This window comes from Capricornis sumatraensis, chromosome 3 (genome assembly GCF_032405125.1).
Source record: "Capricornis sumatraensis isolate serow.1 chromosome 3, serow.2, whole genome shotgun sequence".
Lineage (NCBI taxonomy): Eukaryota > Metazoa > Chordata > Mammalia > Artiodactyla > Bovidae > Capricornis > Capricornis sumatraensis.
This window is the reverse complement of record NC_091071.1, coordinates 160633876-160647741: the sequence shown is the minus strand read 5'-3', so window position 1 is coordinate 160647741 and position 13866 is coordinate 160633876. Positions and strand designations below refer to the sequence as shown.

Here is a 13866-nt window from a genome sequence, read left to right as displayed (position 1 = left end):
AGTCCTGCCTGATTCTTTGTGACCCGATCGTCTGTAGCCTGCCAGGCTCCTCTGTCCATGTAATTCTCCAGGCAAGAATACTGGAGTGTGCTGCGATCCCCTTCATGGGATCTTCCTGACCCAGGGATCAAACCTGCATCTCCTATCTCCTTCATTGCAGGCAGATTCTTTACCATCTGAACCATCAGGGAAGGCTTTCCTGACCACCAGGGAGTGTCAGAGAACATAATATAATGGAGTGTAATCCCTGGGCTCTAAATCCCACTTCACTACCCAATATTTGATGTCTTTAGTAAATCACTTAACTTCACTGTGATATACCTTTCTCAGTGTAAAATCAGGACTGCTATCTGCATTGTAACAGATAACAGTTGTGAAGATAAATCTTGTGCTTTATCTTTGAACATTAATTTTTTAAATGCATTCTGGCACTTTTACATAGAAAAGTCTTTTTAAAAACATTGTCTAGTATTTCAGCATCAGTCAGGTTAGTGTTTGATGATTCCTCTGGTACCTCAATTGTTTAACAACCAGATTGTTAAGTTCAGTGGTCTGAATTTATATTCTATTTAACTTCTCCTCAGAGAAAAATATGTCTGCATTTTTTACAGTCCAGTCTACTATGAAATCTGAATACATTTGCTACTAAGTGAGATCCATTTTATTTTCCCTATATGTTTTTCTATATTCCCCTATAATTTATTCAGTGCCCTTTCTCAACCTTTTCTCTGGAGGAAGGAGGAGTAGGTGTATTCTTGAATATGAGGGAAGGAAGATAAAACTTCTATTCCTATGTGCCTCTTTCTTTCTGAGTTGAAAAAAATAAAATAGCTAAATAAATATTAAAACTTCTAATCAAATCCCAAACTTACATATCCTCTTAAAAAATGCTTGAATGTAAATTGGTATAGCCAATACAGAAAGTAGCATGGAAGGTTCTCACAAAAATTAAAAATATAATATAATCCAGCAATTCCACTTCTGATTATATATTTGAAAAAAACAAAAACCCTAACTGAAAAAGATATATCCATCCCTATGTTCCCTGCAACATTATTTACAATAGCCAAGATGGAAAAATGGATAAAGAAAATGCGTGCGTGTGTGCACATGCACACACACACACACACACACACATACACACAAACACACAGACACACACACACAGTGGAACACTATACAGCCATAAAAAAGAAAAATCTTTTCATTTGCCACAACACAGATGAACCTTGAGGGCATAAGACTAAAATGAAATAAGTCTGACAGATAAATGTCATGTGATCTTACTTATATGTGGAATTTAAAACAAACGAAAAAACACTGAACTTATACAGAGAACTGAGGCAAAAATGGGTGAAGGGGATCAAAAGGTACAAAATTCCAGTTATAAAATAAGTAAGTCATGGGGGTGTCGTGTACATCATGGTTCCTATAGTTAATAAATCTGTACCGCATATTTGAAAGCTGCTGAAAGAGTACGTCATTAAAGTTCTCATCATAAGAAAGAAAGCATACATCATACAGACATGCAAATTCACAGAAATTTTCTCCAGAAACTTTATTCAACAGAAATTATAATAGCCTGCGAAGTAGAATGTAGGAGACACATTGTTAAATCATTCTGGTTTCATTTGTCAGTATGGAGATGCTATCAAGAAATAAAAGAAAATTGAAACAACCAATTGCCAAGCAGTATGCTCACTCCTATCATCTCTATCAGACATCAAGGAATTATATCTTCATCAACTTTAATGGTCATATCTGTGAAACTAAGGACAGGATACAAATGGTTGACTTGTGGACAAAGAGAAAACATTTGAAATATCAAAACAGCTTGCTGGCTGGCTGTGACGCTCCAGCTTTTGATCACCATGGCTGGAAAGTTTCTTTGTTGACTGATTCTCTTCAATCACCGCCATATCCTACAGGTATTATCCTTACTGCCTAATAAAACAAATTTCGCAAAGTTATTTTTCTTTGTTTTACTCATTTAACTCTGTGTTTGCAGGTTGACATTTTCTGGGTCGTTGTGGATGATCAATGTGCTCAATATGCTAGCCCCTGGGTGTCCAGCTCAGAGCCCGTTAGCAGTTCCGGTGTCTGGGCAGAGGGGATCTGTTTGCTTGTCTTGCCCGTTGGTCATAAACTGGGCAAGTTCACATTCTACTTCCCTACGTAAGATTCATGGTGTTTTAGGATTAGAGAGGGCCTGAGAATGCAGCCACATCACCCACCCCTCTGCTTATCCCCGTCCCGCTTCATGCATCGCCACCAAGTGGCAAATATGATGGCTTTGAACATCTCCAGGTTTGAGTGATCAGTTTATGAGGAAGCAGCGCATTCCACTTTGGACTGTTTCAAAATTACAGTGGATTTTTCTCCTCATCAGTCAAAATGTGAAACTCCTGCACTCCTCGGGACAGCGATAGACACTCTTCCAAAGCAGCCTTGATACACTCCTCCCCGAGGGACCCCATCCACATTCGGGCCCTGGGAATGGCAGCCCCAGTAAGAAGCACTGCTGGGCTCTGCTGGTTTTTTCCACCTCAGGTGCCAGGCATGTATCATCAGTACAAGCAGTGTGGGGCTGCAAAAGCCTGTGCAAACTGCACCTTGTCCCCAAAGGTATCTCATATTCTTGAAAGTGTCCTGACCACTCCGGACAGTCTGCTTCCATTTTGTGATTCTAAGCCCTCAGGCAGTCCACTGAAAATGCATGCAGTTAACCACACCAGGGTCCATCAGGAAAACAGGGCAGATTCATATTTAAAGTGCTCTGCTGATGGCAAGGAAGACATGTCACTTCCCATTCTCATAAACGCTATCATTGAGGGGACCAGTATTTAGCATATTGGTGCTTTTATTTATGTATTTATTTTTGGTATTATTCAGTCACTAAGTCGTGTCTAACTCTTTGCAACCCCATTGATTATAGTATGCCAGGCTTCTTTGTCCTTCATTATCTCCAGGAGTTTGTTTTGGGAAATACGAAATACACTAATAATATCTTAAAAGAGCTCAGGCTTTTGAAGGCCAGCATTAAAACAAGGTACAAACAACTAATATTCCTTCCCTAAATACGCCAGGGCCTTCTGTGGATGAGGAAAGAGGTATTGCAGGGCTGGCCCGGCTTAACACAAACAGGGTGGACTAGGACAGGTTGGTCCTCTGACAAAGCAGCCCCAACTCCAGTGTTCTCCGTCACAACCACTCACATCCTTCATCATCAAGAGAAAGGATTTGATGCTATTTACTATGGTATTGTCTTAGGAATACCTACATTATAGTCACACTTACAAAACATAGGCCCAAAGAAAGTAATCTGTGATTTTAGAAATCATCCATTATTAAGTAGAAAGGACTGGAATTTCAGGGCAAAGGCAGAGATTATTCTCAGTACCTTTGAAGTTGTCTGATTAAAATGAAATCAGCCAACATATGAAGCCAAGTTTGCATATGCAACATTAAACTCCTTAGACCAGTAAAGCAATTTAAAAATTTTCTCAGTACAATAAGAATCATTGAGAATTAAGCAGACTCATTCCCCTGTGGGTATCCCCACCCCACACTATCATTTAGCACCCTGCTCCTTGCCAGGGTTTCCTCCAGAGGCACCTACTCACGTTATGCCATATTCTTGGCATTTTCTCCCTTTTCTACAGCCTCAGCTAACCTGCTCTTAATCCAGTTCTTATGAAACATTGCTGATATAATTCACTCACAATAAATTGTTAATGGTTGAAAAAAAATGTTCAATGTGTGCTCTTTTCCCCATATATTAACGGGTTACAAGGGGACATCCAAGGAGAAAACAGTTTTGCTCAAAGAATAAATCTCTAATAGGCTGTAAATCTCACTCTGGAGAATTCAGGTCCTAACTTGTTTTAGTTACTAAGACACTGCCATCAACTGAATATTAACCACTGGATGGATGATGCCTGGGGGTATGTAGTCAACAGTAAGGCAGGCTACTAAACTCTTACCCTGTCTGGGGCAATTGAAATTCAGGATTCACAAAGCCTTATGGTGGCAGAGCCTATTCCTGTGGTCCTGCAAAGCAGCTAAACCTAAATAATGGCCCCAGGTGAGCTAGGAACCCTGCAAAAAGGGTGGGGATAGGAGTGGGCTCCTTTTGGTATTCAGCTCAGAAACTCTAATAACCAATTTGAAAGGAAAGCTGAGTTGGTGGGGTTTATTTCTCCCCTACCTGTAATGATTATGTCGCCTTTATAGTTGAAAGCACAGGAGAAGATCTCATCCATGTGTCCCTCAAGAACCTGGAGGCACTGACCAGTCTGAGCATCCCAGATTCTAGCTGTTTTGTCAGAGCTCCCAGTGAGAAGGCGGTTGCCTTGCGGGTTGAAAGAAATCTACAAGCAAGCAAGGGGTTGGCGGGGAAGTGATCACAGGTTGGTGTAATTTGATTCCCAGTATATTTTTCATCAGTAAAAAGCAGACATCACAAAGTTACCCGTTCACCTTCCCAGCCTGGTACTTATTCTTACCTAGAACAGTTCCTTCAGGGTAGGAAAAAGACTGCAGAGACTAATACATGAAAATTAAAATCTAGACAATGATGTCTAATTGCCTACCCCTCACATACAAATCTAAGGATAAAGCTCCCTTATACTTTGAGTGTTCCCCACCCAGCTTCTTTTCATTTCAGGAGCAAAGGCTGTTGACACCAATCTCTCCACTCAGACCAAGAGGCAGAGCCCTGGTGTGGATGAGAACACAAGTCAGGCATCTTCACACCCAAACCTCGGTGTCACCTCTACAGACCAACTTTCTGTCATCACGAGCGTAAGGATGGTCCTTCAGTCTATGGCACAGAATGTCAGGGTCCACAGGAGAGGACTGTCTGTGTTGCTACTTAACGTGCAGCAGTTTCCATTCATGTGAGCTTGAGAGCCCCAATAGGCCAGGCATTGTCACATGGTATGTGAGCAGCAAAGAAAAGTGTCAGTCCTCAGTTCCTCTAGAGGTCGTGTTTATAACCTTTTCTAAATCATCAGAAGATGGTGATGTGGGTCACTTCCTCTGTGACAATAGGTTTGATGAGGGCAAGCCCCAAGATTATGGCTTTTTCATCACAGTGTCACCAGGGCCCAGCATGATACCTAGCATAGTGGGAGCTCTCAAAATGAATGAAAGAATACTTTAGCTTGGCACCCCATAGAAATGCCATTACTGGATGGCAATTCAATAGGGAATATATCAGTTAACAAGCATAAAATGCAATAATGTAGAGTCTGAGAACTCTTTCTACTCATACACACACAAAAACATGTGTGTTTGTTGAGTGTGCCACACCAGACACTCAGAAACACAGCTCAGTCTCTCTTTGTGGCCTGTATCCCATGGCCACATCCCTCATCCCTCGTACTACCAATCTCCCGGGCCTCCCAGCCTAACGCAGAGGATGTGCTCTGCAATGTCTAAGAGACCAACCCTGATGGCAGGAGGGCAAGGGCCACCAATAGCAGGGGAGCCTGCAGAGACATGAATCCATCGAGCTGATACACTAAAAAGAATGAAAAATCTCATCTTAGGCACGAGACCAAGGAATGGGGCTGAGCTGGGGGTGAGAGTCACTGGTCCCAGCCTTCTCTACAATTTTCTGTAGCCACCTCTAAACCTCAGATCACTGACTAGATGGCCGTACTGCATGGATAAGCTTTTGGGAGGAGTTCATATGAAATCCTAAACTACAGCTTTCAGGTTTCAAGATAGGTCATTTTTAACTTTTTTAAGCAGTGAATATTTCTAGGCAATAAGTCCTCAATGGCATGTGATCTACAGGACACTTGACATTTGCTGTGCAGCCTGTTCTTTTGCATAATATAAAAGAGGTGTGTTTACTAGAACCAGGAAAAGCACTTTACTAGCTTCTTAATAGCTTTAATAAGTATGCTTTGCTAACTGAAACTTTATTCATGGCTGAGGAGAATGCTGTCTTATACTTTATCAAAAGTTTTAGAAATCATTTTATTACACTGAGTTTGAGGACACATTTGAAAAGTTACTCTTCAGGTAACTGATTTCTACAAAGAATAAGATAACTGGGCAAAACCTCAGTACTATCAGTGACAATAGACCGATTTGTGTTAAGCCTGATGCTTATTTTTGAAAATAAATAAATTGCTCCAAATGAGAAAAGAAACTCACCTTTGAAATTTCTCCTTCATGGCCTTCCAATTTGGTAACACATTTTCTTGTGGCTGCACTGAAAATTCTTGCTGTTCCTTTTTGAAAGGAGTGGAGATATATATAAATTCATCAGAAATGCAGGACTTTGAACCACATGACTTGAATTATCTAAATATCTATCCCTCTGACACATAAGCTCTGTGCTAAGTTTGTCTTCTTGCCTGTGGTGAGAGCCAGACACTTTATACTATAAATGCAAGCTGATCCCACTACAGGAGAAGAATGGGGGAAAGAAGCATCTATCTAGCCCCAGCTTATTAGAAGAGACACTAGGTTCCAAGATAGATGGAGGTGCAAGGACAGGAAATCAAAAAGAATCAAATTTTTTTTTTTTAGGTTTTTTTTTTTAGTTTTATTTTTTTTAATTTTTATTTTTACTTTATATTACTTTACAATACTATATTGGTTTTGCCATACATTGACATGAATCCACCACGGGTGTACATGCGTTCCCAAGCATGAATCCCCGTCCCACCTCCCTCCCCATAACATCTCTCTGGGTCATCACCATGCACCAGCCCCAAGCATGCTGTATCCTGCATCAGACATAGACTGGCGATTCGATTCTTACATGATAGTATACATGTTACAATGCCATTCTCCCAAATCATCCCACCCTCTCCCTCTCCCTCTGAGTCCAAAAGTCCGTTATACACATCTGTGTCTTTTTTCCTGTCTTGCATACAGGGTCGTCATTGCCATCTTTCTAAATTCCACATATATGTGTTAGTATACTGTATTGGTGTTTTTCAAAAAGAATCAAATTTTAAAGAGAAAAAATGGAGAATCACAACAAGTTTTGATGATTCCGATTACCTACAGAAATAAATAGCAAGACTAATATCATACACCAAATATGAGTCTAAGGTTACAGAAGACACAAGAGGCCTTCTGAGAGGGGTCAGCAGCCACTACTTACAAAGAATGAAGAATAGGTGCTAGGAAAACCTTTTCAACAGAAAAGGCAAATAGAATGATTTGTTCCCTGCTGTATATCCAGTGCCTAGAAATGCCAAACTCATATTAAACACTCAATAAATAGACGTAGGATGGATGGACTGATGGATGGATGGATGTGTAGATGAATGGATGGATGGATGGATGTGTAGATGGATGGATGGAAGGAAGGATGGATGGATAGATGGATGGATGGGTAGGTGGATGAAGGATAGACAAATGGATGAATGGATGGATGGATGGATAGATATAACATTTCCTTAGAATTAAGGAATAGAGTCATTACCTAAGCATAGAAGGAGAAAAAACAGAAGTAATGAAATTGCTGCCATAAAAAAATTAAAATTTATCTGGCCAGGTGAAGGATGCTGTCTCAACACAGAGTATAAAATCAAGGTAAAACTCACAAAGATAGGGAATTTTGCTTACTTAATTTCCATTTAGAGATAAGCAAAATACCTTAATTTTTAACTTTCCTCTCTGACAACTTCAGGAGGAAGTAGACAAAAATTGCTATAGTATAATTAATATGATTAAAATGTAATATTGCTACTTCATTGTATATTTCAAAAGCTTTAAAGGAAAGTGATCCACTTGTTTTAAGAGTTTGTGAATAAGACAAAAATATGCAGTATAGACTAATACATCAAATTTTGCAAAAGTATTTTTAAGTTTCAGAAAACACAAAAATAATATAGCCTGAAATTGCAATTTTTATAAGATAGAAATATGAATAAGACGTCAAAAAAAATTCAGCCTTGAGAGTAACTCCAGTGAAGGTGAAAGAGGCAATAAATATAAAGAAACAACTTGTAGCTGCACAGACAACTAACTGTTGAATGAGATCAAATTTTAAGAGGGGAATGAGGAGCAAAGACCAAAGGTAAATAAAAAATGGCTCTAAACATTAAGACTTCTTAGGAGGAACAGAATGAAAACAGGTTTATGACACAAACCAAAAGAGAAAGATGTTTTTTTGGAAGTAATATGCTATTGAAGAGAGGAAAGAGCAGAATCACTGCCAGAGAAAGCAGCAGCTGATAGAAAGGACAAAACTAAAAGAACTGAGCTTGTATTTTATTCACCTCCATCGCTCAGCATCCTGATCACTTGTGCCTGCTTGTTTCTTCCCCTATATCACTGACAACTCCTGCCATTCTATATAATCTAATATTCTATATAAGATACATGTATACTATTGTCTGTGGTCTCCCCCTTCGAAACATAGCTCTAGGAGGGAAGAGACGCCCATCTCTTTTTTCCATCGATATATCCTGTGTTCCTAAAGAATTCCTGGCACAAAGTAGGCACTCCATATATATTTAATAAACAGATTCTTTTGTATAAATGAGAATGATATTTAAAATGAAAAGGGCAGATTCATTATTTTCAAGGGGTGATTTTTAAAAGCCAAGATCTGTGAGAAGATGAGAAAATAAGTAGTTAGTTTAAAAAATAAAATTCTCTAGATTTAGGGTGTTTGTATTCCAGGATGCAAAAAAGACGTGTGTGTATGATCAAAGGATCACCTTTGAAAAGTCCTAATGAGTAAGAGAACAGCTTGCAAATATAATTTTGAAGAGTGAGACAGTAATAAAGACTGTAATTAAAATGAATCACAGGCAAAATTCCACAACTGATTATAACACAAAGTAGCTACTTAAACGTATGCTAGTTACAAGGGGCAAGTATAGGCAAAGAAATGAACAGAAACAGCATTTGATTTTTGCCAGAATTTCTTAAAAAGCTATTAAGGAATTTACACAAGCATGATGTAATCACATATGTTCAGTAAGGGAATTAAACATATGTGTAGCATCATACATGACTGTCAGAGAGGTGACTCAGAGTGAAAGTTTGCTCACATTGTCAGGCCAATGACACAGTCATAGAGTAGCAGGGCATGCACTCACAGCGGGTGACAGGTTCAGAGTCACCTGTGGTTATCACAGAGAGGATGTGGACATAGGATGGCATCAGGCATGATGGTATCACGAGGGACATGGCACAGACATAGTTTAGGATCAAATGTGATCAGAAGGATGACGCAGATAGAGTGCAGCATCACACATGTTCATCAGGGAGATGGCCTAGACCCAGCATAGTGTCGTGGATTACTGATAAGATCACAAGGATACAGTTTAGAATCGAGGAGATGAGACAGACATAGCGTAGCATGATCCATGACCATCAATAAGACGATTCAAGTGCGATGTAGGGTCATACACGGCAGTCAGAACGTTGATGCAGACACGGTGTGCATTGAGTGTGTAGTTACCATAGAGATAACACAGCTTTAGCATAGCGTGATGTGTGCTTCTCAAGATGATGAAAAGACACAGGGGAACATCATACAAGCCATCAGGCAGATAATGGAGACACAGGGTATAGTCATCTGTGCACTGTATGGAGATAACACATATACAGCATAGCAACATGTGTGGTTATCAGTAGATGACACAGATATGTTGCAGCACCATACATGGCCTTCCTGGATATGAAGCAAACTGAGTCATCACACACAGTTGTCTAGGAGATGATGCAAAACAGGGCAGCACTCCACATGATTGCGAAGGAAATGATAAAACAAGGTAAAGCATCACACTGAGCTTTTGAGGACAGTACATGCACACAGACATGCACCATGTGGAATTATCAAAGAGAAAAGCCTCACTTTAAAGATCATACATAGTTATCAAACAGATAACATAGCATCACACGTGCTTGCTAAACAGACTTTGCACACATAGCACTGCATCATATACGGTTGTCAAGGTGACAACACAAACATCTTACGGCACAATCAGCAGCATAGTGGCAGACGCAATTATTTTTAAAGGACGTAGCTATAGCATAACTTCATTGTCCAACACTTTTGTGACCCCTTGGACTGTAGCCCACCTGGCTCCTCTGTCCATGTGATTTCCCAGGCAAGATACTGGAGTAGGTTGCCATTTCCTTCTCTAGAGGATCTTCCTGGTCCAGGGATCAAACCCTCATCTCCTGCATTGGCAGGTGGGTTCTTTACCACTGAGACACCAGGGAAGGCCCAACAATAACAACATACATAATTATTTTAAAATGATGTATATATTAGCATATATGGGCTTCCCTGGTGGCTCAGAGGTTAAAGCGTCTGCCTGCAATGCGGAAGACCTGGGTTCAATCCCTGGGTAGGGGAGATCCCCTGGAGAAGGAAATGGCAATCCACTCCAGTATTCTTGCCTGGAGAATCCCATGGACGGAGGAGCCTAGTGGGCCACAGTCCACGGGGTTGCAAAGAGTCGGACATGACTGAGCGACTTCACTATAAATAGCATAACTTCATTTGTTATTGTCAATAAAATGATACAAAGAATAAAACTATACATGCTGTCAAGATGATTAGACAGGGTAGCATCTGACTGGTTATCAGTAAGATGGCATAGGCATAGCGTAGACTCATAGGTGGTACTCAAGAAGATGAGGGGTAGCACAGCATTATATAAGTTCATCACGAAGATTTGCGAGACTTGGGAGAGAAGCACATGTGACCATAAAGGAGAAAATGCAGATTTATTATGTCACCATTGATAATGGTCAAGCTGATGAGAACACAGGGCAGCATAACGCGTGGTCATCAGGGAGATGGCCCGAGGTGTACTAATATACATAGTACATGCATATATATAGTTATCAAGAAGATGATAGAGATACAGTCTAACATCATATGTGGTTGTCAAGGAGGCGATACAAACCTTCTACAGCATCGCATGCGATATCAAGAATATGATACAGACACAGTGTAGTGACATGCATGGGCATCATAGAGATGAGGCACATGTCGTTTCTATCATAGCTGGTCATCAAGGAGATGACTTATGATGCAGACTCACCTATGTTTCTTAAACAAAACATAAATCCCTCCATAAATTAAATGAACAGGCAGATTACCTACCGTCGGCTGAAGCAGTTGCAATAAGCTTTCCGGCGTAATCAAAACAGCTGTCTAGTATTTCATCATCATGGCCCGTTAATGTTGCCACGCATTTTCCATTTACAGCATCCCAAAGCTACAGTTTAAAAAAATGATGAAGACTATGACTTCCTCTCTAACACACAAAGATGGCCAGTAGTCTTTATGACATGTTTACAGCTGATTAAATAAACTGTACCAAAATCATGTGTATAATTTTCACTTTTTGTTCATTTTCTTTGATTCACAACTAGAGACTGCAGCCAACCATATAACAAGGCATGCTTTTGACACAGAGAAGATCAAAGGCAGACTTCAGAATACAAATCTGTCACTATTTTAGGAAAAAAAATCTCAAAGTGCGTGCTTCACTGATGGAGTAGAAGCAACCTCTTTTCATATGAAGGTCATCAAGTAATAAAGAGCTTGATCTAAAACTACAATGCTAGGAAATAAAAAGTACACTCATATTATAATACATTTAATATACAATCTATATATCTAATAATAGTTCTAGAGCATAAGCTCTTAGCAACAAAAACACAAAGGCAGGGAGACGTCATGTTGAGACTTCTTGAAGTTTATGCTAATGGAAGTTTAATAAAGGAACAGAGAGACATTAAACAAAGATAATGTGCCGTCATAAAATAAGATATTTCAGCACAGGGAACTCTACTCAGTGCTCTGTGGTGATCTAAATGGGAAGGAAACCCAAAAAAGAGGGGATATGTGTGTATGTCTGCGCGATTCACTTGGCTGTATAGCAGAAACGAACACACACTATGAAGCAAATGTTCTCCAAAAAAAAAGATCTTTCAATACATTTGAGTCATGAAAGCTATTTTACATCATAAATCCTTCAAACTTGGAGGATCATCAACTTGAAACTTAAAAATTACCAATTTTTGGATCTCAATTTTCTAGCACCTTTAAAATGTGTTAATGCTGCAAGGAATACTTGACATAGTACAAAGCCCAGACACAAGAGTTATAAAGCAAAGGTATTTCTCGAGCTTACCTTGCAGGTTTTGTCCATAGAGCCAGTTAATATCAGAGAGCAATCCCAGTTGAACAAGGCGCTGCTGATCTCAGCACAATGTCCGATTAAGGTATACACCTTCCTACAAGGCGGAAACGGTTCAGACTGGTGAAAGATGCATTCATTCAGGATATGCGGACAAAGAAAGATGTCAAGCCATCAGTGTACAGGTGAATTTCAGTTTTTACAAAATATCTGTGATGGCTTAACTGTAACTCAAAAAGTGTCAACTAGCCTCTTAATTTCATCTTAACAAAAATATACTTAAAATTTTAGGCTTAAGCAGGCTTCCTGGCTAACTCAAACAGTAAAGAATCTGCCCACAATGCAAGAGACCTGGGTTCGAACCCTGGGTTGGGAAGATCCCCTGGAGAAGGGCATGGCAATCCACTCCAGTGTTCTTGTCTGGAGAATCCCCATGGACAGAGGAGCCTGGTGGGCCACAGTCCATGGAGTTGCAAAGACTTGGACACGACTGAGCGCCTCACATAAGCACATAATTAAAATTTAAACAACCCAAAATAACAACATTACTTAAGATGATGCTTCAGAAAGGCATGGATAATCTGAATCCTGGAACTAATTTTACACCAGATGGGTGGACCCCTCTGTAGTTCAGAAACTACCCATCAGTTGTCTAAGAACCCTTCCTTCTCAATGCGTCCATCTTAATTGGGATCCCTGAAAACTCAGTGGAGTTTTACAACACAAATAAGCTAATTTAGTTAACTTCTTAGCAACAATAATTAGGGAGAAAATTAAAGTTATTGGACTAAATTAAATTTGCATCATTAGCCGTGATTTTATTTATTCATGATATCCACGCTGACCCTAAAGACAAGCCACTGAAATCTGATTACACAGTACATAGAATAAATAATAGTTATATAACCAGGCTATTGCTAACATTCTCCTTTATGTTGCTTTTTGCCATTATTTGCTCAGAATTCTGAGGAAGCATATACACCAAGTAAGTCAGAAAGAGAAAAACAAATTTTATATATTAACACATATATGTGGAATCTAAAAAATGGTATCAGTGAATCTATTTGAAGGGCAAGAATAGAGATGCAAACATAATGAAGAGATTTTGGACACAGCAGGAGGAGAGAGTGGGCCGAATTAAGAGAGTAGCATTGAAATATATACATTACCATATGCAAAATAGATAGCCAGTGGGAAGTTGCTGTATTAACACACAGGGCTCAATTCAGTCCTCAGTGATGACCTAGAGGAGTGGGATGGGCTGGGGGTTGGGAGGGAGTCTCAAGGGGAAGGAGATACATGCATGAAAGTGAAAGTGTTAGTTGCTCCGTCAGATCCGGCTCTTTGCGACCCCACGGATTTTAGCCCGCCAGGCTCCTCTGTCCATGGAATTCTCCAGGCAAGAATACTGGAGTGGGTTGCCATTCCCTTCTCCAGGGGATCTTGCCAACCCGGGAATAGAAACCAGGTCTCCTGTACTGCCAGTAGATTCTTTACCATCTGAGACACCAGGGAAGCCCTATGGCTGATTCATGTTGCTGTAAGGCAGAGGCCAACACAATATTGTAAAACAATTATCCTCCAATTAAAAATAAATTAAAATAAAAAAGAAATATCATTAAAGAATGAACTGATTTGCTTCCAATGTGTCCTATTTCTATGAAATCCAAGGCACAGTTAATAGGTTTAATATTAAGCTGATCAGTAGCAAGTATTTTCT

The 13866-nt window shown here is 39.8% G+C and overlaps 1 protein-coding gene across 1 annotated transcript in view; it reads right to left on the bottom strand.

Moving 5' to 3' along the window:
- Nucleotides 1-1909: 1909 nt before the first annotated feature.
- Nucleotides 1910-13866, bottom strand: part of DAW1 (dynein assembly factor with WD repeats 1) — a 33687-nt gene continuing 21730 nt past the window's right edge. The window contains exons 9-13 of the mRNA XM_068969435.1: nucleotides 12141-12243; nucleotides 11105-11219; nucleotides 6169-6245; nucleotides 4208-4370; nucleotides 1910-1944 (exon numbers count right to left, since the gene is read on the bottom strand). Of these exons, the coding sequence (XP_068825536.1) occupies nucleotides 1910-1944; nucleotides 4208-4370; nucleotides 6169-6245; nucleotides 11105-11219; nucleotides 12141-12243 (493 nt within the window). The remainder of the gene's footprint in view (nucleotides 1945-4207; nucleotides 4371-6168; nucleotides 6246-11104; nucleotides 11220-12140; nucleotides 12244-13866) is intronic.